The sequence below is a fragment of the Aspergillus ibericus genome (genome assembly GCF_003184845.1).
Source record: "Aspergillus ibericus CBS 121593 unplaced genomic scaffold BO80scaffold_5, whole genome shotgun sequence".
In the NCBI taxonomy this organism is placed as follows: Eukaryota; Fungi; Ascomycota; class Eurotiomycetes; order Eurotiales; family Aspergillaceae; genus Aspergillus; species Aspergillus ibericus.
In genome coordinates this window covers 586,241-609,768 of record NW_020292103.1, presented here as the reverse complement: position 1 = coordinate 609,768, position 23,528 = coordinate 586,241, and the positions used below count along the sequence as shown (strand labels likewise).

At 51.8% G+C, this 23,528-nt stretch overlaps 9 protein-coding genes across 9 annotated transcripts; 5 read left to right on the top strand and 4 right to left on the bottom strand.

Moving 5' to 3' along the window:
- Positions 1 to 626: 626 nt before the first annotated feature.
- Positions 627 to 4,175, top strand: BO80DRAFT_346888 (Anp1-domain-containing protein; the record flags this gene model as incomplete). The annotated part of the gene is made up of 5 exons (XM_025715392.1): positions 627 to 1,262; positions 1,324 to 1,659; positions 2,660 to 3,353; positions 3,404 to 3,723; positions 3,774 to 4,175. 5 exons carry the CDS (start codon positions 627 to 629, stop codon positions 4,173 to 4,175), a joined length of 2,388 nt encoding a protein of 795 aa, XP_025579065.1.
- A 621-nt stretch (positions 4,176 to 4,796) lies between these two features.
- BO80DRAFT_347075 (putative sister chromatid cohesion protein Dcc1) lies at positions 4,797 to 6,196 on the top strand (the record flags this gene model as incomplete). Its single annotated transcript, XM_025715405.1, has 3 exons — positions 4,797 to 4,915; positions 4,979 to 5,706; positions 5,808 to 6,196. The coding sequence occupies 3 exons, from the start codon at positions 4,797 to 4,799 to the stop codon at positions 6,194 to 6,196; spliced, it is 1,236 nt and encodes a 411-aa protein (XP_025579064.1).
- BO80DRAFT_461789 (uncharacterized protein) lies at positions 5,979 to 7,610 on the bottom strand. The gene has a single exon (XM_025722473.1). It carries the CDS (start codon positions 7,427 to 7,429, stop codon positions 6,239 to 6,241), a length of 1,191 nt encoding a protein of 396 aa, XP_025579063.1. The 5' UTR covers positions 7,430 to 7,610; the 3' UTR covers positions 5,979 to 6,238.
- Positions 7,611 to 7,958: 348 nt separating this feature from the next.
- BO80DRAFT_421983 (uncharacterized protein) lies at positions 7,959 to 8,671 on the top strand. Its single transcript, XM_025718723.1, has 2 exons — positions 7,959 to 8,544; positions 8,597 to 8,671. The coding sequence occupies exon 1, from the start codon at positions 8,013 to 8,015 to the stop codon at positions 8,298 to 8,300; it is 288 nt and encodes a 95-aa protein (XP_025579062.1). The 5' UTR covers positions 7,959 to 8,012; the 3' UTR covers positions 8,301 to 8,544; positions 8,597 to 8,671.
- A 287-nt stretch (positions 8,672 to 8,958) lies between these two features.
- On the top strand, positions 8,959 to 11,284 carry BO80DRAFT_441592 (E3 ubiquitin-protein ligase RNF216; the record flags this gene model as incomplete). Its single annotated transcript, XM_025721200.1, has 2 exons — positions 8,959 to 9,563; positions 9,619 to 11,284. The coding sequence occupies 2 exons, from the start codon at positions 8,959 to 8,961 to the stop codon at positions 11,282 to 11,284; spliced, it is 2,271 nt and encodes a 756-aa protein (XP_025579061.1).
- Positions 11,285 to 12,757: 1,473 nt separating this feature from the next.
- BO80DRAFT_207445 (uncharacterized protein) lies at positions 12,758 to 13,844 on the bottom strand. The gene has a single exon (XM_025714270.1). It carries the CDS (start codon positions 13,450 to 13,452, stop codon positions 12,862 to 12,864), a length of 591 nt encoding a protein of 196 aa, XP_025579060.1. The 5' UTR covers positions 13,453 to 13,844; the 3' UTR covers positions 12,758 to 12,861.
- Positions 13,682 to 14,515, bottom strand: BO80DRAFT_347038 (putative mitotic spindle checkpoint protein (Mad2B); the record flags this gene model as incomplete). Its single annotated transcript, XM_025715398.1, has 1 exon — positions 13,682 to 14,515. One exon carries the CDS (start codon positions 14,513 to 14,515, stop codon positions 13,682 to 13,684), a length of 834 nt encoding a protein of 277 aa, XP_025579059.1.
- Positions 14,516 to 18,902: 4,387 nt separating this feature from the next.
- BO80DRAFT_347050 (putative importin beta-5 subunit) lies at positions 18,903 to 22,135 on the top strand (the record flags this gene model as incomplete). Its single annotated transcript, XM_025715400.1, has 3 exons — positions 18,903 to 19,721; positions 19,778 to 20,307; positions 20,368 to 22,135. 3 exons carry the CDS (start codon positions 18,903 to 18,905, stop codon positions 22,133 to 22,135), a joined length of 3,117 nt encoding a protein of 1,038 aa, XP_025579058.1.
- A 259-nt stretch (positions 22,136 to 22,394) lies between these two features.
- Positions 22,395 to 23,072, bottom strand: BO80DRAFT_207420 (uncharacterized protein). Its single transcript, XM_025714269.1, has one exon. It carries the CDS (start codon positions 22,946 to 22,948, stop codon positions 22,571 to 22,573), a length of 378 nt encoding a protein of 125 aa, XP_025579057.1. The 5' UTR covers positions 22,949 to 23,072; the 3' UTR covers positions 22,395 to 22,570.
- Positions 23,073 to 23,528: the final 456 nt, after the last annotated feature.

Sequence of the window (23,528 nt, the reverse complement as noted above, 5' to 3'; positions counted from 1 at the left end):
CCAATAGTAATCCCCCGCCGACTCGATTGCCTTCGGCTCCCGACGCCTTCTCGATCCTCAATTCGGTTTCCTTGGTTCGGCATCTTTACTTTTTTCATCCCAGTTCCACCACGCCTCTTTTCTACCATATTATTTTATTCTCTTTTAATATTATTATATTATATTATTTGCTTTGTTGCAATTATTATTGGGTTGGTTTGTTTTCATGCAACTTGTCAGTATGTCAAGGCGTTGCGCAGACGGAAATTCACGTCTATAGATTCTCATTGGTTAGGGAGAAGAGAGGCTATCCATTTATTTGGTGAAGCTGTGGGTTCGCCTTGCGGGAGACTCCCGACGGACGGCAAAATGTTCTGAATCTGATCGCATTGGATTGATCTAATGAACCCTGTTTGTCGATCGCTTAGAAGAACTGGTCCCCATTCGACTGGGCTGGACTGGGCTTTGCCTTTATTTTTAAACTTCTTTGGGTCCTCTCGGTTTTCGTGTCGTGATTTTTTTTCCCCCTCTAGTGTCCATTTAAGTATGTTACGCTGAGTCTGGTTCTACCCTGATAAACTGTTACTGCCACCCAACCCCCCCCTTACCGTTGACGTCTATTCTTGGTTTTGCTTGTTCACGCTCCCATGGGCACTCCACTGGTTGGGACCGCGATTATCACGGGTGGGAATGGGTTACTTGGGTCCGAGATAGCTGTCGCTATCGCCAAAGCACAGCCGTTCGTGCACTTGCTGCTGGTGGCCCGCGATATCAGATCCGACAGTGTCAAGGATGTGACGGATAGGATCCGCCTGGTCGGACCCCGGTCCGTTGAGGTGGTCAAGGCAGATCTGGCTTGCTTCAACTCCATCGTGAGCTTTTCTCAGTATACCGTGGAGCGGGTTCGAAGTAAAGAGATCCCGCCCGTCATCCTGTTGATCAATTCCGCCGCCATTTCGTCATACGTTACCGATCAGGTCACACGAGATGGATACGATCCTGTCTACCAGACTAACTGCATCGCGCCGTTCCTGTTGACGGTGAGCCTGCTCGAGGCGTTCCGCGCAGGCGACGGTACACCGAACGGTGGCGCGCGGGTAATCAATGTCGGTTGTTCCGCCATGTCCAAGGGATCCCTGGATTATTTTGACAACGAAGACCCGGAGAGTGCAGCCCGGCCGCCAGGAACACCAATGAGCACGAAGGAAGCGACCAGTCGGTTCGGAAGTAGCAAGTTATTGATGAGCGCGGCAATGTATGCCCTGCGTCGGAGTCTGGTACTCGTGAGTCGTCCTTGATACCCTGCCCGCAACGTGCCCCCACTGACCGAGGCCGAACTGGTAGACCGGCAACATTGCGCTCAATGTATACACCATGGACCCCGGCGGTCTGACCGGAGAGAGCCACCAAACGACTACCGCACCGTTATCGGTCCGAATGGCACACCAAACCCGGTCTGGACTCCGGCCATTCCTGCGGATGTTCTCCAAGAGCGCGATAAACAAGGCTAGCGTTCCAGCCAAAGTCATTGCAAGAGTCGCATTCCAGAAGGAGACGGTGGAGAACTGGGGGAGGGAACGATATTATATCTTGGATAGCGAATACGAGGCCGGATCCGTCATTCCGGCGTTGCGGGATGTGGCACGGATGGATGGACTGCTGCAGAAGATTATGCGACAGGTCGAGATAGGCGTCAAGGGCATGGGATCGCCTCAATCACGGGTCTCGCGGCTGACTGCTCGTTAGTCGGGGGAGCATATAATGCTCCGGGTTCTCCTTCTGTTTCTCTGCGTGCCAAAAATTTCGAGCATTTCCAAGGCGTTGCTATCTCTTCATTTCAAATTTGGGTCGGCAGATAAGGAGTTCTTTGGGACAGGACAATCCACTTTTGCTGTAATTAGAAAAATCAACTGTACAGGATCAAGAAGCCACCAATCAAGATGGATAACCGCAGCAACCGACCAGGCGATAGAAACGTGAAGAGGGGAGAGATGGTGGAAGAGCCTGGCCGCGAGGTTGCATGGCTGCAAACGGAGACGGGAGAAGACTGGCGGGTGCCGGATTCGGCCCAGGGCGCGGAAGGCGGTTCTGGTCGTGCTTCGGGGTCTTGGGTCTGGGTCTGGGTCTGGCTCTCTCTCTCCCCTGGGCGGTCGTTGCTGCTCGCCGCCCGCCTTGAGCCTACGTCCAGTCGACGCAATCAATGCTACCGTCAGACCCTCATCGTTCAATTCTCACGCTCGTTCGATCCCTGGGATCTACCTCACTTATAATCCCCTGGATCTGCGGTTCTCCATCGGTCATTCTGCGTCGTCCGTCCCTCGGTTGTTTTTCCCCCTCGTAAGCGCATTCCAGGTGGAAATCTTGAAGCCGGTGGCCATCTCTTCGGGATCCAGGGACCCGGGAGGTTCTTCGCGTCGGGACCCGTTTCCTAGCTATATGCTGCTGTTGTAGGAGATATGAACAGGCACCACGCCTTCTCGAATGGCTATGCTGCCTACCCTCGCGGGAAAGGCAGCACCAACACCTTCTCCATCTCCCCCCACCGGTAAGCGCCCCCTTCGCTGCTGATCATCGCATACCATCACCGTCTTCACATGAACGGAGGTCGCTGTCGGCAAACCGGCCATCTGGCATCTATCCCATCGACTTAGCGACGCCGCAGGGTGTTCCGTGCTGACAGTGGACCGCTAGCTTTCAGCCGCGCCCACAACCGGCTTTGCGACGTCGAAGACAACTCCTCCAACGACTGTGTCTCATTGCTGCCGTCTCAACGCTGCTTCTTGTCCTCATCTTCCCTTCATTTCGAGCCTTCTTCCTCCCGGCAGTCTCCCTCGGAATCGTCTCCTCCGCCGAAGACCTACAACTAGAAACTGTCCGATACTATGACTTGTCAAAAATGCAGGGGACTGGAAGTGGATGGGAGCAGGGCGAACGAGTGCTCATGTGTACACCTCTCAGAGACGCTTCATCCCATTTGCCCATGTTCTTCTCGCATCTCCGCAACCTGACGTATCCCCATAACCTGATCGATCTGGCGTTTTTGGTTTCAGATTCCAAAGATGATACGATGGAGTTGCTGTCGGAGATGCTGGATGAATTGCAGAACGACCCGGATCCGAGCATGTCGTTCGGGGAGATCTCCGTCATCCAGAAGGATTTCGGCCAGAAGGTGACACAGGATGTGGAGAGCAGACATGGATTTGCTGCTCAGGCCAGTCGCAGAAAGTTGATGGCTCAGGCTCGGAATTGGCTGCTTAGTGCCACTCTCCGCCCGACTCACAGCTGGGTTTACTGGCGAGATGCAGATGTTTTGACCGCCCCACAGACCATTCTGGAGGATCTCATGAGACATGATAAGGATGTTATTGTACCGAGTGAGTCCTCGTGTTGGCATGTTATGATTGCCTTCTAATTTTTGGACCAGATGTTTGGCGGCCCCTGCCAGACTGGCTAGGCGGCGAACAACCATACGATTTGAACTCGTGGCAGGAGTCCGAGACCGCTCTGGCGCTCGCCGATACATTGGATGAAGATGCGGTCATTGTGGAGGGTTATGCTGAGTATGCGACGTGGCGGCCTCATCTTGCCTATCTTCGTGATCCATACGGAGACCCTGATATGGAAATGGAGCTTGATGGAGTGGGAGGTGTCAGTATTCTGGCGAAGGCCCGAGTCTTCCGCGCGGGAGTTCACTTCCCAGCTTTCAGTTTCGAGAAGCATGCCGAGACGGAAGGATTTGGAAAGGTAATTTGTTATGCCCAGATTTATAGGTGCTTAATGCTGACGCTAGACAGATGGCGAGACGTATGGGATTCTCGGTCATTGGCCTTCCACACTACACAATCTGGCATCTCTACGAGCCGAGCGTGGACGATCTCCGTCATATGGAGGAGATGGAGCAAGAGCGACAGGAACGTGAGCGGGAAGAACAAGAACAGGCCGAGCGTGCCGAGCGTGTTCAGACTCTGTTCAAGGACGCCAAGACGCAGTGGGACACTGATAATGCAATCATCGAAGATGCAATCCAAGAGGAAGGGCAGGGACAAGAGAGTGGGGATTCGACACCACCTTTGAATGCCGATAGTACAAAAGGCAGCGAAGAAGGCCCTGTAGCCGAGCCCGCTGCGAAGGAGCAAGGCAGTGCCGACAGCGCACTGGAAGAACCGACGAAAGACAGGAAACAGGTCAAGCAATAAGGAAGCCATAATTTGAGCTTCTAGGTCCAGCAACAGTCGAAACGAGCCATAAGGATCTGGTCATGGTGGTTCGTCCGGGAACCATGCGGAATGATGTATTCCTCAATGACCAGTCCAGCCGCTGTGCTGGCCACAGGGCGACTTTCTTTGACTGCAAGTACTCTTTCTAGGTGGCCTCTTGTACTGTGTAAATGGTGTTTGGGTCTACATGTGCTTATGCCTTTCCTTTGCTTCTTCCCTTCCACTTGATTGTCTGATCACGCAAGAACACATACTCTTGTTGATCTTTGTTATGGCTGAGATGATATCTCTTAATTTGTACAGCATAGACCAATAAATTTTACATCCAAACGACGAGCTGATCCTCATGTAATCAATTCTCTAGGGCAGATCCACCCTGAGTCCCTGATGAGTGCGAAATTCATGCGTTGCGTGGCGTGTGCGGATTAAGCAGTGGCCCGTGCGGCTATCGATCTGGGAAAGCACGCGTACCGCGTCGAGGACCCAGCACTCGGAATACTCTTTGCAAATCTGAGTCCTGACACCTCCTGAAAAGGGACCTAACCAACTCTCCGTTTCCCTATCGAGGTTCCGGTCCTTCCTCGGAGGCACAAAACCAAAATGTCCACTCAATCTGCTCAAAGCATTCTGTTCACCCACACGGCACCCCAACAGGCCTTCCGGTTACTCGAACTTCCACCGGACCTCGCAGAGCTCCTCTCCTCGGACAATCCTCCAACGTACGTACACCAGAACCAAACCCCGTACCTCTTTCACACAGCACCAACTAATGCAACCCACAGCCTCGAAATAAAATCCCCCGCTCCCTCGTCGCAAGATTCCAACCCCACCGACCCTCCTCCCACCGACACCACCCGCGAATACATCAACCTCTGCACCCCAAGCCAGACCTACCGCATCCGCCAAGTCCAATCCTCCAATTCCCTGCACATTCTCCGGCCCAGCGACGATGGCATCCAACGCGGCGATCTCGCCGTCATCGGCGCCCCCACCTCCACCCCCACCGAAGACGTCCTCGCTGACATGAACCTCTCCGAAACAATGACGACGATCGCGAAGTGCGGATCCACGCTGGAACTACATACCCCGCAGGAGGGGTTTGATATTATCCCGATTCTGGAGGGGTTGTTGGGGAAATATGATTCCAATTCCGATAGCAATCACGGCAACACTGGGCAGGGGAGACTGTCGAAACATACGGACCGGCGGAGCATCATTGAGGGGGTGTTTGCTGATGTTCCGGTGTCCCGGGCGCAATGTGAGAGGGCCTGGAGGGAGATTTGTGCGTTTGTGTTACCTGACACGGGGCGGGGGTGGGTGCCGACGGCGAAGGTGAAGATTGGGGTGTGGAAACGGGTGATCGAGGGGGCTATGTTACAGGGGATCGATCTGGGGAAGCAATTTTTGGTGGGGGATGTGTGGAAGTCGGCACTTGATGAGGATGGGGAAGCGGAGTGGCCGAGGGAGCTGTTTGAGGCGGTTGTGCGGAAGGTTTGTGAGGCCGGTGATGGTGATTGGGCTTCCTTGGAGGGAGCGATGAAGTGTAAGTTTGCTGATTCATGAAAATACGGGGGTTGGCTGGACTAGGCTAATTCTTATCGATTGGGGCAGGGGCGAGTATTGATCAGGAGGGGTGCGTCCGGTGGGTGGGCGAAACGTATTTGGAGGCTGTGGCACCCACAGCGAATGCTGCTGTTGGGCGCAGTGAGTTCTTGAATGCCTGGAAGGATCATTTGCCCGAGGGCTGGAGGGAGGATGCTGCGTTTTCGAAGCTTACGGTATGTGGTTTTAAGTTAGTCTTCATTTGGTTCGCTAACAGTATGCGTGTACAGGAGGGCAAGCACGGATTTCCTGATCCAACGACTATCTGCTTTGTCAATGATGATGATCGGCAAAAATTGAAGAAAAATCTCTCAACAGATGCTAGTGCTTCTACTGCGGCGAAGAAGGCAAGAAACTGGCACGAGCTGTTCAAAAACCAAAAGCGACAGAAGCGCTGAGGCTTTATTTCTAGAGAGAATGTATTAGTCGACGGGTCAACCTCAACACCAGGCATATTTCTCGTTCAAGTGCCATTCCACGTTCGCCCCCATGCCGTGTTCGGCCCCCGTCCATCTCAGACACGCAATACTGCTCTTCTGCCGGTGGACCAGCTCGGCGTTGGGGTGCAGCACAGCAACCGCCTTCTCTAACAGCGGGGTTGGGTTCCAAAACTCGATCGTTGCCATGTTCCACCTGTGTGCCTCCAGTTGAGCACGTCGCAGGACGGCAGCCATGGCTTTCACGATTTTCTCGGCCTGTTCTGGCGAAGCCGGCTCATCGTACACCCACCGCAGGATGTATAAGGTGTTTTCCTCGGGTGTCTCACCAAAGTTCCTGTTCCAGGCACAGTACACCCCCGCGCTGTCCTCCCCGGCACCCTTCGCGCGAGGGAGTTCTTGGTCGGGGTAAAATCTCTCGGCATAGAACTCTTCCCTGGCCCAGTGCCATCCGAAGTGCTCGAAGTTGGGCGCAATGGCAATCTTGGGGACAGATGACTGCTCGGAGGCCTCTCTCAGCAGCTCACGCTCCTTTTGCAAAACCGTCTCGTTACACATGATGTCGCGGACATCCTCCGGGGCCAAGGTTCGTGCCTTTGGCAAGCTGGCCTTGGCATTTGCAGAGGCATAGTCTTCTTCTGACATTGGCGACAATGCAAAGTGAGACGACGTGAACGGCTGCCAACCGAATTGGGCATAAAAATCCTTTCCAATATCAGAAAACAGGATGGTGAACAGACAACACTTTCTGGTCTCGGTCTCCATCTTCCAGGTCTCGATCTTGTTGCTCAGCTCCTGCATCATTCTCTTGGCATATCCTTTGCCTCTGAAGTCGGGGCGGCAATACACACTCCCGACGCCATGAGTCGACACATCCTCGGCTTTGCCAGCATACGCCAGTATGGCCTTTTTCTTGTATGTTTCGCAAGAGCTCAGGATGGTTCGTTGCTCTTCCGGCTCTCTGCGGTCGACCAAAATCCAGCAGGTCAAGCCATCCTTGGTCAGCGGTTGTTGCAACAGGTGGTTCTCTCGAGTGATGTACGTCTCAAGGTCCAGACGACCCTTCCACGCTTTGCTGTTCAGTCGAATGGATTCGATCCGCTCCCTTGGGGTGGCGGGGACCAGGATCAGGTCAGGAGAGTCACCTTGGGGCAGCTCGGTGCCGTTGAAGTAGGAGGTGTCAGCAGCGATCATGATGTCTACTAGGCAGGGCTTCGTCCTGCGGGGTGGAGGAAACTGGACACGGTGGTTGTAAAGAAGGTCGAGTGAAGGAGAACCGGCGAAAGACCCCACGGCTAATTCTAGCAATGCAATTGTTTGGCGCGAAGGAGCAAAGCCCGTATTTGTTCCACCGGAGTCCGACAGGGCCGCAAGGGGGAAGATGTATTTAATCGATAAGGAAGTAGACCGTCCTGGGTTGACGGTACTACGGCGCCCGGGCAGCTGATCCTATTCGTCACGACAGCCGACGACAAGCGGCGACAAGCGCAGCGGAGAGGATGGACTTGCCTGGAACGGGCGCGTCTCATGCTCCGTGACGTCGCGCAGCGCATGACGCCCGCCCGTCATGTTAGGGCATAGGGCTTGCCGGGTTGGGAATTGGCCGGGGTTGGAGGGTTGTCCGGGACACAGGGATCCTGGCCGGAAGATGCCGCTCCAGGAGAATTAATATTTAAATGAATTCCCCCGACTCGCCTCAAACCTACGGAGCACCCCGTAGTCACTAGTCGTTACTGGTTTCTGCCGGGGTACTTGTATTCATTGGCCGTTAACCTCCATGCCTTGCGGGGGAGCAGGCGGTCGGGAACTGCCGGTACCTATCACGTGGGGCGGCTGTCAGTTGCCCGCCGGCCCCCCAAAGAAAGAAAGCGGCATGATTTCTCTGGATCCCGGAATTTTCCCATCCAACGCTGGAGGAGCCCCCTCCCATCAACAACGCTGCTGGTCCGTCCACCCGGCTGCTCCTCTCTTATTCTTCAGCCTAGCGTCCCGGGCTCGACAGATTCCTACTGCTCCCGGTTTGTTCCTAGATCCATCGTCCGTGATGAGACTACCCCCGTTGTAGGTTGGACCTCCCCCAGCTTTTTTGACGGACTTCCGGCCCCACCGTGCGTGCGAACCTTCTCCTATTGATACTATTCCCCGTTGGGTGGCTTTCAATCCGGGTGATCAACCCACTATACATCTGCCACCAACTCCCTCTTTTGCAGCGTCGTTGTGACCGGACAGCCCCTCGAAATACCCAAAGGCTGTGGGTGTTCCTCAGCCTTGGTGGGGGTGGCCTCGGGCGAGCCTCAGCCCATAGTCGAGTAGGTCCATTGACAGCCTTGGTCGATCCATCCATCCATTCATGCTTGTCAGGTATACACATGATAATGATCACGCCTGGCTCGTATGTGTGTTGCTCAATACACAGCCGCAAATCCTCCAGGCCCTTCTAGTATAACCTCGGCCTGTTGGTTTCTTTGCCTGGGCGATTCACGCCTATCACCGATACCTCTCACTTCATATTGGAGGGTCTCTCCGTCCTGGCAACGCTGTTTGCACGCCTTCACTACTTCCCCCCTTTAGCCTCAGCGGATTCCTGCTTAATCACTGGTTCCCTGCCTGACCATTTCCTCATTGTCCTAGCCCCTAGTCCGTGGATTTTGGAGAGTCCCTTCAGACACACCTCAGAAGTAGATACTTATCACAGAGCTTTTCTGCTCAAATCTATGACAACAATGGAGTTCCCTCACTTCAATGGACCCATGCATCCTGCGCTCCCTCTAAGACTGGGATATTTAAACGGTGACAATCTGGACCTTCCCTACAACGACAACCCTGCGCTGGCTGAGCTGAACCACTGGGACATCGCCACCAACGACTTGGATTGGAACACGATTGCTCCGCCCTTCCCTTTTTCCGACTACGACAATCCAATGAAGAAACAGAAGCAAAGTAGCACCAGCACCATCGGTAGGGAGCTCGGTGCTTTTAGTTTGGGATCCGGGTCTACCTCGGCCTCATCGCATTCTGGGACCCAGCATGGAGCAGTTTTCATCGATCTTACCGAGGACGATGCGGTGCTGACACATATCTTGGACATCTTTCCTGACATCAGCCACAACTATGTGGAGGAGCTAATCAATCGACACAAAGGCTCCCATGGGAAATCGATCGAACAGGAGTTACTGAAAGAGAACGTTGTCGAAGAGATTGTACAGCAATCTGACTATCCCAAGCAGGAAAAGGTCAAGAAGAGGAAGATTGCAGAAACGGAAGATGAGGACAAGAAATGGATGGCTAACATGCCGGAGCGAGGCAGTCGTCTGTACCTCCAGCTAGCGTGAGTGTACTGCATATTGCACCCATGAGGCCCTAAGCGCTGACCACTGACATAGGATTGGAATGCTGTCCCAGGAATTCGGCTGGATCCCATTACATCATATCCGACATGTCGTGAACGAGAAAAAAGAGCTCTTTTCAGCGTTTCTAACTCTGCATACTCAGGAGCTTGGACGCACAAATGATTACATTAAATTAAAGAGAGAAAGGATCTCGGTTGCTAAAACAGATGATGGGAGTTCTATCGTTGAGAACTTGCATCAGGAACTGGCGGCCGCCAAGAAGAGGGCTGCAAAGGATGATGGTGAGTGGCACAGCTTTGACAATGAGAACCCTATCACTGACCAGTGGGTCACTTGCAAAGCCGTCCTTCGTAGGCAGAAGGAGGACCAGGAGGCTGAGGTACGAAATGAGGAGGAGCATACGCGAACAGGGAACCTTGTCGAATGCCAGTGCTGCTACCTCGATGTCCCAGCGAATAGATCGCTCCCCTGTGAAGGAGATTACGTCCATTTCTTCTGCTTCACATGCATCCGCAAGTCTGCGGAGACTCAAATTGGGCTTATGAAGTATCAGTTGCAATGCTTTGACACCAGTGGCTGTCAGGCCCAATTTTCTCGTGCACGACTAGGGGAAGCGCTAGGGCCAAGCATGATGGAAAAGCTTGACTCTCTACAGCAGCAGGATGAGATCGAGAAAGCAGGTCTGGAAGGCCTTGAAGCGTGTCCATTCTGCGATTTCAAGGCCATCTGTCCGCCCGTGGAGGAGGACCGTGAGTTCAGGTGCAGAAAGCCCGAGTGCGAACGGGTTAGTTGCCGTCTCTGCCAACAGGAAAGCCATATCCCCAGGACCTGCCAGGAAGCGAAACTAGAAAGGGGTCTTCCCGAGCGCCACTTGGTCGAAGAGGCAATGAGCGAGGCTCTGATTCGCAACTGCCCCAGATGCAAGGTGAAGATTGTCAAGGAGTACGGGTGCAATAAGATGATTTGCTCCAAGTGCCGCTGTGCCATGTGCTATGTCTGTAAGAAAGACATTAGCCAGGAGCAGTACGACCACTTTGGGCGCCCTCCGACGAATTGTCGTACCCACGACGAACCGGCAGAAAACCGCTCCCTGCGAGAAATTGAGCAAGCGCAGAAGGCGACTATAGAGACCTTACTGGCACAGAACCCCGAACTAACGGAAGAGGAACTGCGGGTGCATACTGACAAGGAGAAAAAGCCGGCTTCGAATCAGCAGCGCCGCAATAATTACCCCCGCGCGGAGTTATATCAAAACCAGGCCTGGGGAAATGCGCGCCAAGCCCGGGTTGTGCAAGACCCACGACAACGGCTAAACATACCTGCAGACTTACCTGCAAGGCCGATGTTGCTAATGGATCATGTCCAGCACCAATTTCAGGAGCTCCACCGTCCTCGGATAGAACCTTTTCCTCGGGTAGAACCCTTTCCCCTCCCGCCTCAACCCATGGGTGCCGGTGATGGTCTTGTTAGACCGGGAAACGAATATCAGGCCATATTGGCAGAGTACCAGGCCAGAAGGGTGCGTGAATATCAAAACAACCCAGCTTTGGCAGGGCTCTTTCGAGATGATGCCCTGCCGAATAGAGAGCAAAACCCCGCGCCGGCTGCAAATGAAAGGCGCCCTCATCCGCACTATATGGCCGCCTTTAATGGGTTTCCCCTGCGACCCAACGATTATGGAACCTATCCGCTGCCCTGAGCTATACCCCAGTTCGGGGTAGAGCAGAGCATTTGAAACGATACGCCATTCATGAGATTGCACATCCAGTCTCGATATAGTGGCTCGTTTCCATTTGTTCCCGATCTGACTCTTGTGTTTTCCTTTCCTTGCGCACAGCATCTGGTAATTCCCCAGTTTTTCTCTTTTTGTTTTCTCTTCCTCTGGGTAAGAACACGTCCTAGCTTTTCAGCGTTGCGCATGAGTTCGTTTCATTCCCGATAGTTCGACAGCGATACCCTTTCTTTCAAATACAGCCAGACAAGAAACGTCCTGGAGGTGTTGATCTGGTTTGGCTCTAAGTGTCATTTATCACTTGGATGGTTTCCCAGGATCTTGATTGCATTGTTCCTAGCGCTGCCTCTGCCTCTACTTTCCCTTCCCCTCCCTCCCCACTTTTCCTTCTGCTTTTTCATCTCTAATCATCTCGGTTCCAGCTTACGTCTAATTTAGAATGCCCTGTTTCCTAAATTCAATTGAATCACTAGCTTATATGTCCCTTCGCCACTCCATTTGATGTAGTTTCCACGTTTCTCGAATCGTAACTACCTCCTCCCCAAGCACTATGAAATAGCGCCATAACCATCTACTTCGATCCTCACAGATTCTGACACAGGTCCAGCTCCATACCCTTCAAAGATGACCTAACTGGAGCGAAACACCACATCAATTTCTAATTAATACTATGAACACTCCTGCCTAATTAGGTGTTCAGGTGATGTGTACACGTTTCTTTCATCTCCTAGTATATCATATATAGTATCAATATCATTTGATATGAAGGATATCTGGGGTGCGGAGTACGATATGATGCATACTTGCAGTGAATCACGTGATTTGATATGCATATAAGAGACTAGACACGTCTGACATCGGACTAAGGGATGAGAAGGTATAGACAGTATGCATGTAATGCTATATGATATGCTAAGATCGGAATGCGGATATTAATGGGTTAAAAGAGGAATGGAAAGAAACGAGACTGGAAAACGAATAGAAATAAAGAAAAGATGATGCAAACTTCCTACCTACCTACAACTGATCTAGTTTACTTCTCACTATCTCATATCCATAACATCACATCTTATCGCTCATGACGCAGATACGGAGCCAAATCAGATAGATAAGGACGAACCAACCAATCGGAAACAAACGGGGATGACAGGGGTAAGAAAAAATGTTCCAATGTATTCGACATCAGGACGGAAAGATCATAGCATAGGCAGCATAGCATAGCATAGCATAGCACATGACAACACGTATAGATGCCACGATATACAGGCGGAAGTAAATAACTCACATGATGCGTTGGGAACCATATTTTAGGTTTCGTTCCAGACAGCCGGTCCATCTGCGTTCTTTGATTCTAGCCAATCGTTGCGACAAACCAGTAACAACCACACCCGCTGGGATCAGGCACGCAAGGCTGCGATGGCAGATTCTTGTGCATATGCCGAACCCCGCAAATCAACTTTAATCTTTCTTTCATGGAAGGCGGCGTGGAAACGCATTGACGCGGACGCTCTCGACTCCGAGAGGTGGACGCCTGTATCTCATCATCAGCTGATTTCGAGACGCATGCACGACCGAAGTGGCGGCAAGATCCTTCCTCCACTGAACCCCATTCCGAACACGCCCAGGCCGCCAAACAAGGAGAGAAAGGGAGACGCCAACACGTACACACACGCGCTGAGAGAAACAAGAATATGCCAAGGAAATGCGGTGGAGACAGGATTAGCGATTACGGACAGGACTCGAGACCCTCCCCGGACGGTGGGGACCATGCTGGCAACCGTGTAGTAGCTAGTGGCTAGATATTTGAATTTGCTAGGATCATGTAGTTGGAGAGAGCTCAACAAAGGAGACGAGCGGAATACAATAGGAAATGGTATGAAAATGAGAACACTGAGGAAATGGCGGGGAGGAAAATGGAGAAAGATGCTTGGGGAAAAATAGATGTCTCCAGAGATGAGAGAAAAATGGAAGAGAGTCAGAGGGATAAGAAAAGAAAAAGAGGAGAAATAAGTAGTAATAGAGAAGAGAAAGAAGAAAAGAACGTGACAGAATGACGACAGGCAGCAATGGACGGAAAGAAAAAAGCGAGCAAAAAAAGACAGGAAAAGATATGAACCAGATCTATGTAATGCCATGCGAGTCCCAAAAATCGTCCGCTCCCCATTTTATATATTTGCGCCACTCACTCGGACGACAGTGCCTAATTTCCTCATCCATCATGTATGTTCGATCATTGGTCACGCTAAAACAAGAATGAGATAAATGGAGATATGAGATACGGAGCAGAAACATGTTTCAGTGAAATCAGAAGGTAATGGTGAACTAGACGAACACGGCAGGAAGATAGAGATGATGATCCGAGGCTCACGGTGGATGTTCCGAGTCCACCGGTTCATTAAACTTCTGCCGTGCCTCTTCCACCCATAGTTCCAGTCGAAGCTCTCCGGCTTCTACACGTCGTACCGGGACCGTCTTGGCGCGCCCGTTCGACACCTTGGGAGGCGGCTGTTGCGGCTCGCCGTTTCTCAGTTTAGAAACAGAATAAGGGGCGGTGCATGATCGGAGGTGGACCTTATCCGGCTCGGCCACAATCCATGTCTGTTCCTCGGTTGTGGTCCCCGCGGGGGGTAAAGCATCTTCCCGCACTTCGATGCAGACGGTGAAACTGAATTCATCGTCCCGGGGCAAGGGCGTCAGTCGCGCACAGGCAGAAGCCAGTCTGGCTAGGCAAGCGCGGAATTGCGCTTCGAGGTCGACTGTCGTCGGAGCGGAGGCCCGCTCGGTCACGGGAACACCCGGCTTGGTTGGTTCCTCCCTTCGGTCTTCGAAGGTGGTATTGACTTCGCCAGCGGGGACACGAGGGAAGCCCGATAAATCAAAGGCATATCGTTCGAGGGGTTGATTCGTACGGAGAGAGGAGATGATAATGCTGACAGCGGTTATTGTGCCTTTCAAGATCTCCGTTCCGACCGCAATTGACGCGTCGTTGATGTAATCACACACCTTGGGGTGACGGGATTGTCGGACGGGATAATTATAAGCCCGCACGGGGAGGAACGTGGCTCGTGGATAGACCGAACGGAGGAACAGGATCTGGTGTATCGAGACGGTGAGGAAGTTCGTGAAGGATGCCGCCAACGCAGACTGATTGTTGGGCATCGATCTAGGTGCGGTGACCGGAGCGGAAAATGTTGTCATGGTGGTAGTAACGGAGTTGACGGTGGTACTCTCACTGGCAATCGGCATTGCCGTCGTAGGCTCTGGTATCGTCGTTTCCACGGGAAAGATGGTCTTGACGGGATCTCGGAGATTCTGAGTGCTGTTCCACCCTGAGGCTAATCATCGCTCTGCCTTTTTATGAGACGATGAGTCAACAACGGTCTTCCTTTCCACGCATGAGAGATGATGTATTCCTTTTCCACTCTGCTTTGGCTATGCGACAACGGGGGGAAAGGTGAGGCGAGGAGGGGAAGGGCGGGGTGGTGGTTGAAGTTGAGGGGGTGGGTGTGCGAGGTCAAAATAGGGAGGGGAGGAGATGAACAGGAGTTCGAATGGCCGGTACTACAAAGTACCCGGCCCCGAGGACGCAGTTGGAACCCAGAAAATACAAGAGTAAAAAAGAAAAGAAAGACAAGGGAAACGAAGTAGTATAGCGAGAGATAAGAACAAAGTTTGTAAAAGAAAAATAAAATCAGAAAGGGGAGACCGGGGGGGGGGATGGTGGTGGAAGGGTAACAATAGATAGGGTGTGGTGGTGGAAGTAGCGGAGATGGGGTGGGAGTGACGGTGTTTGGGAGGAAAGGCAGTGAGAGAGCGCGAGTTGAGTAATGTCGTTTCAGGGAACGAGTGTGAGGGAAACCACGAGAGCGAGAGGGAGGGAAGGGAAGAGGGAGGGGAGGGGTGAAGTGGATTGGGGCTCGAAAAGTAAGGAAAGGACTTCGGATTAAAACATACGTTGGGTGGACGAGACGAAACAAGCAGACCTCAGAGCATGGATGGAGGCGTTGAGATCGTGACAACCGGCGAGCGAGATCTGGGATAGAATTAAGGAGAGAAGAGTCCTGGCTTGACGATAACGACGGCGATGATGCTGCTGCTGCTGCTGATGGAATTTTCCTTTTTTTTTTCTTTTTTTCTTCCCTGGTTGGAATTCCCGTTTTAGTATTTTCCTCTTTGGCGCTCCCCTCTCCCTCGGAAGTTTTTGTTCCTGGAAAAAAACTTTTAAATAAAAGAGAAAAAAAATTACTGGGCTAAGAAAAAAAAAAGGAAATTTTTTTCTTTTTTTTTTTTTTTTAATTCCTTGCTCTCTGCGTCTAGGGAGAGGAGGGACGGCAGACGATAGAAAACCAACCCTTTGAGGGGGGCGGCGTGGAAGGGAGGTGGGCTGCTGGTTTGCGCTGGTTGTGATTGGGAAGGGCCGAATCGACCAGGGAAGCCCACTCAGATCCCAGAGCTAGTAAATAGTAGAGAGGGAGATGCAAAGAGAGCGAGCAGAAGGCGCAGGCAAAGCACAGAAATATGAAAAGAGAAAGAGAGAAAGAGAGAGAGAGAGTCGCAGGCAGGCAGGCAAGCAGTCCTTCGGAGGGGAAGGCTTGTCGGGCGACGAGTCGTCCAGGTAAAAGGCGCCCAAGTCACGATTCCCAGGCCGTCACGTGGTTGCGTCATGGGTGTGGATGCCCTGCAGCAATCATCATAGTAGGAAGTAGGCAGCGCATGTCCCATCACTGAGGAATGCCTACGTTCCTTCCAAGGCTGCCTACCATCGAACTATACTACATTACTACTACTATCCTTACCGAGTCTGCCTATTCCTCCCAGCTATTCCCAGTGGAGCTGGTAAGCTGAATGAGAGACCAGGGTCACACAAGGGAGTACTTCGTCCGCAGACTGGGGGCGAAACAGAGGACTGTGTAGGCAAAGGTATTTGATCATGATGCATTACGGCTACACTCTTCGACGACTATCAAGTCCACCCTTCGATGCCAAAATCATACACTGTTGGCAGGGGACATGGTATGAAAAAGGAAGAATCTCGCTGGCAGGTGTGTGACAGTATGACGGTATGTAAGCATAGAGCCTGTAATTGTACTGTTCTCGCCAGTACGGACAACATGACCAACCCAATCAGTAGTGGGATGGATTTCTCCAGCTCACAGAGGATCAGCATGAAGTCAAACTGGAATCGACACGTAGGTGGCCGGGGTAGAGAACAGCAGCAACAATTATAATAATAATTAGTCAGGAATCCGAGCGATTAACTAACTAACTAAAAGGAACGAAAGTTAAATCTGCTAGTAGTAGTCTCTCCCAGGTCTCTACTCCGTACTCCGTAGTCCAAGCTCTTTGCCCATCCTCTGGCTTATTCCGGTATTTCATTCGTCAATCAGCCTATATGCCAAATCATTTATTCATTTCTTTCCTGCAGTTGCTGCATGTTGGCCGAGTTAGGTAGTGTACGGAGTGCCTTCTCCAGAAGCATACAGCGTCCCCCACTGTCGGGATCTCTCGATAAGTGAAGAATGTTTAGTGCGGAACGAGAGCTATCGTGAGCTTACCCCTCCTGCGGCGGACTCCGGCGCTTCCTAGGGTTGGCGTGTCCTCAAGTTCGCCAGTCGCATTATTGCCCCGATCCCTGAATATTATTAGTATCTCGACACGCTCTAGGACACGCGATCGCCTTCTAGGTTGTTCCTCGATGATCCATCAGTACAGTACCCGCGGCTACTTGACCGTATGGTATTCGATCTTTCGAGGGTAAATGGGTAAGAGTACGTATGGGCACCCATACAGCAAACAGAGTACATTTCGCAACGCCGTACTTTTCTGTTTTAGGTGTTTCCGCCCCTCAGTTGGCCTTAGATAATCAGAGTTGCCGGTCTATCCTTCGTCAACCCCACTATGATCGACTTACGACTCCCCCTTCCATTCACTCTGTCATCCTTTTGAGGAATGCATCGAGTCCATCTACGCCACTTACCTATCTGCCCGGTGATCCCTACCTAAATTTTTTACATAACTGTACTTCGTACATGCCATAGTACATAGTACATAAAACATACATCAGGCTCATCAGGGGACATGAAATCTGGGGGGAATTACGGACAGACATACGGCAGGTGCAAAAGTACAGTGCAGGACTCCAGAACGTTAGACTGCCCAGGAGGTTTCAACATCACTGCTGTCTCTCTCCATCATTACACAATGAGTGGCCCCGGAATGGATTCACAACGATCCAAGGGATTTTCTTTGCTCTTTTATGATTGGACTGAAGTCAGATCTTCTCCACAGAAAACTTCGACCTAGGCAGATCAGCAACTGAGACATGAATGCCACGTCCACTTAGTCCTCACACCTTCACATATTGCTCCTCCTTTATTCAAAGTCCTCGCTCGGCTTGGGATTTCTACGATCACCCCTGATTATTCGCATTCGGTTCCCGTAGAAGATGTGGCCTTCATTGGCGAGAGACAGCTGAAACGACACGAATTTAGATTTACCCACAGCAATGACCACTAAGATCCGATTCCCTGCGAGTGATCTCTCATGACTTCAGTGAACCCAGCGTCTGCTCTCTTCTTCTCTAATTGGACGGCTACCAGGATCTCCATTGTAATGACTGTATCTTTCGGTGTTCAGTTCTTTATTGGATAATTGCCGCTGTTGCATGTATTGTGGACGGCCATTGAGTCGCCGACCTCGGAGGTTAATATGGCTCTATCGTTTGACATTGGGATGCTGTCAGACTATTGAATGTGGCGGGTTGCGGACATCTAATCAGTGTTCGGCTTGCCCTCGTAGGTGTATAACTAAAATCCAAAACCTGCGTTGTGTCACACCCGAATCACTTGGGTTCTTTATGCTAGAGCCCTTGGCCTTGGGGATTAAAGAGGAAAAGTTGGATGTAGAATTTAGACTGGCAAATCTCCGGTGATCAGTAAAATGGCTTGGAGCCAGAAACATAGGAAGAGGATACTTTTGACACTCCCGAATGTCCTGTGGCCCTTCCATTCGTTTGGTGACCAGTATGCTTGAAAAGCGGGACAGATTGCAGGAAAGCTACGGAGTAGCCGCTGTCATCTTCGGACTCGTCAGTAGTTTTCAATGGAAGAAAAGAAGGTAAGCTAGGTCGGCTGTAGTCGACGCGATGCCATCAACGACATATGTAACAGCACGGCACACACGTATGGGTTTAGTGATCCGTAGACTTCCAAAGACACGCCATTAGCAATATCTAGCAATAATAAGCCAGATTATTATTCTTTGTCTCGGTTGCCCGGAAAGGAAGCTCCTTGTTGCTGAACGATGGGGCTTGGGGGGGAGTTCTACCCCTCACCGCCTCCCTCTTCCCGCTCGTCTTCTGCCCCTCCACGACGCGACAATTCGCGATTGATATTAATTTGACCCCTCTACGTGGGCCCTGGTGTCTTCGCTATCATTGCCTGACGAAGTCTTCCGGGTTGTGATCCATATTCAGAACCTCAACGTCTGGGCCCTATTTAGATCTAGGTGCCCCTTTCGTTCAATAAACATCGACGATTGTCTTCTTATCGACCATCTATTTCCCCCCGTGTCTCCCCCCAACACCATGGAGCAAGAGCTCCTAACATTGCTCGCCGACACTCAGTCGCCTGTCGCCGATACGAGAAAGGCTGCTGAGCTCCAGCTTCTAGACCTTTATGCCAACGAGAGTTTTCCTCTTACTCTTGCCGCTATAGCTTCGCACGATTCCGTCCCCACCAACCTCCGTCAGTCCGCCCTCTCCGTTCTCCGGACCTTCATTACCGCTGCCTGGTCCCCGGTTCTTGATGAATTCAAAGGCCGTGTCCTTGTCAACGATGAAAATAAGGTCCAGATTCGACGAGTGCTGCTGGATCTAGCCACCGTTACCGAAACCCCAGAGCGCAAGGTCAAGTCGTCTGCCAGTTACGCTGTCAGCAAAATCGCCAGCGCCGATTTCCCCGAGCAGTGGCCGGAACTTTTGCCTTCCTTGCTGCTAATCATAAATGATGGCAACAGTACCGCCAGTGCTCTTCACGGTGCATTGAAGGTTCTGTTAGATCTCGTGGATACTGGATTCAGTGAGGAGCAATTTTTCACTGTCGCTCGGGATCTCGTCTCCACCCTATTCAACGTGGCCACCAATGAGTCGAGAAAGCCGATGTTGCGAGCTTTGGCTGTTGCGGTCTTTCGGGCTTGCTTCGATACGTTGGAAATGGTCCTGGAGCAACATAAGGCGGCTGTTAAACAATTTGTGGACGAAGTACTTAGTGGCTGGTCTCCATTCTTCCTCTCGACTTTGAAGGCTCCTCTGCCACAAGCTCCCAGTGAACAAGAGGAGTCCAAAGACTCCGAGATACCCTCCCAATGGAGAGGTGTCATTGGCTTGAAGTTGCAGGTGGTCAAGGTACATCATGTTTCTCCACCTCTACCTAGTTTATGCTAACCGCCTCAACCCGTTAGACTGTGATGAAAATCCGCATGGTGTTTCCAGGTCTTCTGACACCTCAGAGCCCTGAATACTTCTCCACTATATGGACCGAGCTTTCCAACATACAGTCTGCTTATCATGGATTCTACATCGATGATGAGAGGCAGGGTCGTCTCGAGGACGTCGACGGACTCCCATACACGCTAGACTTTTTGGTTCTAGAGGAATTGGATCTGATCCAGACACTCTTCAAGGCACCACCGGTCAAGTCTGAGCTCCAGCAACAGCTACAAAACGCCGGGCAATCTGCGGCAACGGCTAGTTGGTTGCCCGAAATCATGAAGCTGGCGGGCTCGTATGCTCAAATCACGTCGGAAGAAGAAGGCCTGTGGGATATAGATGTGAATCTATTCCTCTCGGAGGAGACTTCAGTCACTGCAAACTACACTCCCCGTACATGCAGTGGAGATCTGGTGGTCAAGATTGGAGAATGGCTCAAGAACACCACGGTTGAGGGCCTACATGCGTACCTGAACGCTGTCTTCTCCGATTCATCTTCCACGTAAGTCAAATCTTTTTGCATGGAAGTTCAAGTGAAGACTAATTGCTCGATTTCGTGAAGGTGGAAATCGAAAGAATCAGCTCTCTACATTCTCAACCAACTCCTCCGGGACTTCAACGAGGTTTCTCAGCAAATACCCTCTGGGCTGGCTGCTGGATTCAGCAACTTTATCCACTATTCTATCCAACAAGAAGACGAGTTTTTGCGAGCGCGGGGCTACCTTGTGGCTGGAATTCTATGCCAGGTCGCAGACACGTCTTTCCAGCAAACCGCTGTCTCCTACCTCGAAGCCACTCTCAAAGCTATCTCCGAAGATCCTTCCGAAGTAGTCAAGGTCTCCTGCATTCGCTCTCTACAGGACCTCATGCCCTCACTTCCTTCAACTGCCACCGTGCCTCTCCAGGTTGCTGTGGTTTCAGCTTTATCGGATTTCGTATCCGCGCATGACCTTTCTGAACAGTCCGAGAGTGACGATCTCAAGGTCACCATTGCGGAGACACTTCGCGATACGATCATGGTCAAGCCAAGTATTGTTCTGTCGTCACCCGCTATCGATGTGCTGTTTAATGTTGCCAGTAACGGGGCCACCAATTTCCAGTTGACTATGATTGTCACGGAAGCCTTCGAGGACATTGTAGAGTCTATCGCAGGGGGTGGTCAAGAGGATTTTGTTCGTCTCTGCGAGAAGGTTCTTCCTTCCTTGACGGGGGCCATTGACGTTGGCAATTTGACCCAGGAAAACGCTCTGACAAATTTTGCTGCGGACCTTGTACGCGCTCTTGCAGAAGGAGCCTTGGAGCCTTTACCCGCCGGTTTCGTGGAGACTGTCATGCCTAAGTTGAATCGCCTGCTGCTCGATTCGACCGACGCAGAGCTAATCCGCCCAGCTACGGAAGCAGTCCGTCACATGCTTTCCCACGATTTTAGCCAGTTTGTTGCTTGGAGAGACCCGCAGAGCGGAAAGGAAGCAACCGAGGTCACCTTGATCATCATTGACCGCCTACTGGGACCCGCTGTCGATGATAATGCGGCGACAGAAGTCGGGCAATTAGCCGCAGAGTTGGTGGAAAAGGCAGGTTCCGAACGCCTCGGACCCTATCTGCCACAGCTTCTTCAAGCTGTTGCCCAGAGACTTGCCACCGCGGAGCAGGCCCAGTTCATCCAGAGTTTGATCCTCGTCTTTGCGCGGCTGACGCTGATCAGCGCCCATGAAGTTGTTGAATTCCTTGCACAGGTTGACATTCACGGCCAGAGTGGGCTGCCCATCGTACTGAGCAAGTGGCTCGAAAATTCGGTCAACTTCGCTGGGTATGATGAGATCAAGCAGAACATCATTGCGCTGGCAACTCTGTACAGTCTGGGAGATCCTCGCGTGTCCCAGGTGCAGGTCAAGGGAGATCTCATTATTCAGGACACTGGCCGTATCAAGACCCGGTCTCAGACCCGCAACAATCCTGATCGGTACACGACGGTCACCGCCCCCTTGAAAATCATCAAGGTTCTGGTGGAGGAGCTGGCTGCTGCCTCCGGCAGCAAGGAATTAGACGCGGCCACCGCAGCTGCTCTGGAAGAGGAGGGCAGCGATGACGATGAATGGGAAGATCTTCCGGGCAACACTCTTGACCTAAATTTAGGCGTTACGAAGCAAGAGCTCATGGCATTCGGCGAGGGTGGATCGGAAAGTGTATTCGGGGTGCGCAAGCGAGATGACGAAACGCAGGCCTTTTTGTCGAACTTCTTCCGTGATGCCGCCAGCAAGTCCGATTTCCAGCAGCTTTTTGAAGCCTTGACTCCGGCTGAGCAAGAGAAGCTACAGAGTTTGAACTGATAGGGCTGATGCCAAGATATGATGAGCCGCGCTTTCTATTTCTCTGGATGAAGGGTGAGATTACGGGTGATCATATTGAATGCTTGCATAGATACTCCTAATGATTGTATGAACGGGCGGGATTAATCGTCACAATGAATACTACTGGTGCAGCCCTGTCTAGGCGAAAGCAGCAAACGGCCCTGGAAAACGTCAACGGAGGCATGCACCCGTCCGCTATTTTACCTCGTAAACACCTGCAGCTGACGACAAACCAACACGTAGCCAGCTGCCCGGAACCACCCGACGGTCATGCATTTACTCCTTCAGGATAGGAAAAATGTCCCTAGTGCGCACTAAGATACGTCGCCGATGTGATGTCTCCACCCCGGTGTTGCAATAATACGCGCCGACTTCAGCACCTATCACATCGCCTAGGCAATCTGAATTCCTGGACTAGCGGTGGTGTGTCGGTTGAAGGATGATCAACGTTGATGGTACCGGTGGGGAGAGATTTGGGCGGAAGATCAACGTTCTGGCGCCGAGAAATCCCCTCCCTAGGCCGGCTACCACCGGGAACTCCTCCGTACGGAGTACTCCGTACATCCGAATTACTTTGAGCCATACGGGATCAAAGTATCTTGGAGTACCAGATGCGTGACAAGCTTCAGGGGAGCAGTTTGTCAAGAGAGGGGTGGTCTCAAAAGCGGCAACGGTCGGCAGTATTTTCCCACTTCGATCTATGATTGTATGGTTGCATGATTGTTGTCTGTTAGGTTTCCTCGGCAGTCTTGCCTTCTCCGCGCATCCTGGGGCCATTCTATTGGATACCATCCTACAGAACCCGGTGTGCGCTAGTCTGGTCACATTTACCGGTCCTCACCTCCAATAGAAGATCATATGAAGAGGAATCCCATCTGCACCTGAATCGAACAGCTGGCCTTCGGTTTCAGTTGGGCATAGCGGATTTCTATCCTAGCATGCTGTGCACGTCTGGTGGTGAGTCATTGGGACTAGCCTGGACGGAGTAGATACATTTGCATCCGATCAAGTGGCTGATCAACTGGCGTGATTGGGATCCCGAAACGGGTCCAGCCGTCACGGGTGCGGGGCTCGGGCTTGGACCAGCTGGGAGTTGGGGTGACATCTAGCCATATCAGGATCAGCTAGCGGTTGACTGTCTTGTATTCTCGAGGGACTCCAGACAATATTTGGTGTCCAGGAATGTCTACACCGCGCTACCATCGGGTCGTCCCATTACTTGGGATCTACTGTCGTACAAGTTTAAAGCTTGCGTCAGTGTTGGATGTGCAGAGAAATTGATGGGTCAAAGAAGGTCAAAGAAGATACCGAAGTCAGTTACGGAGAAGAACTAGCGTGAACCAAGACGAGGGGAATCAATTCCAAATCCTTT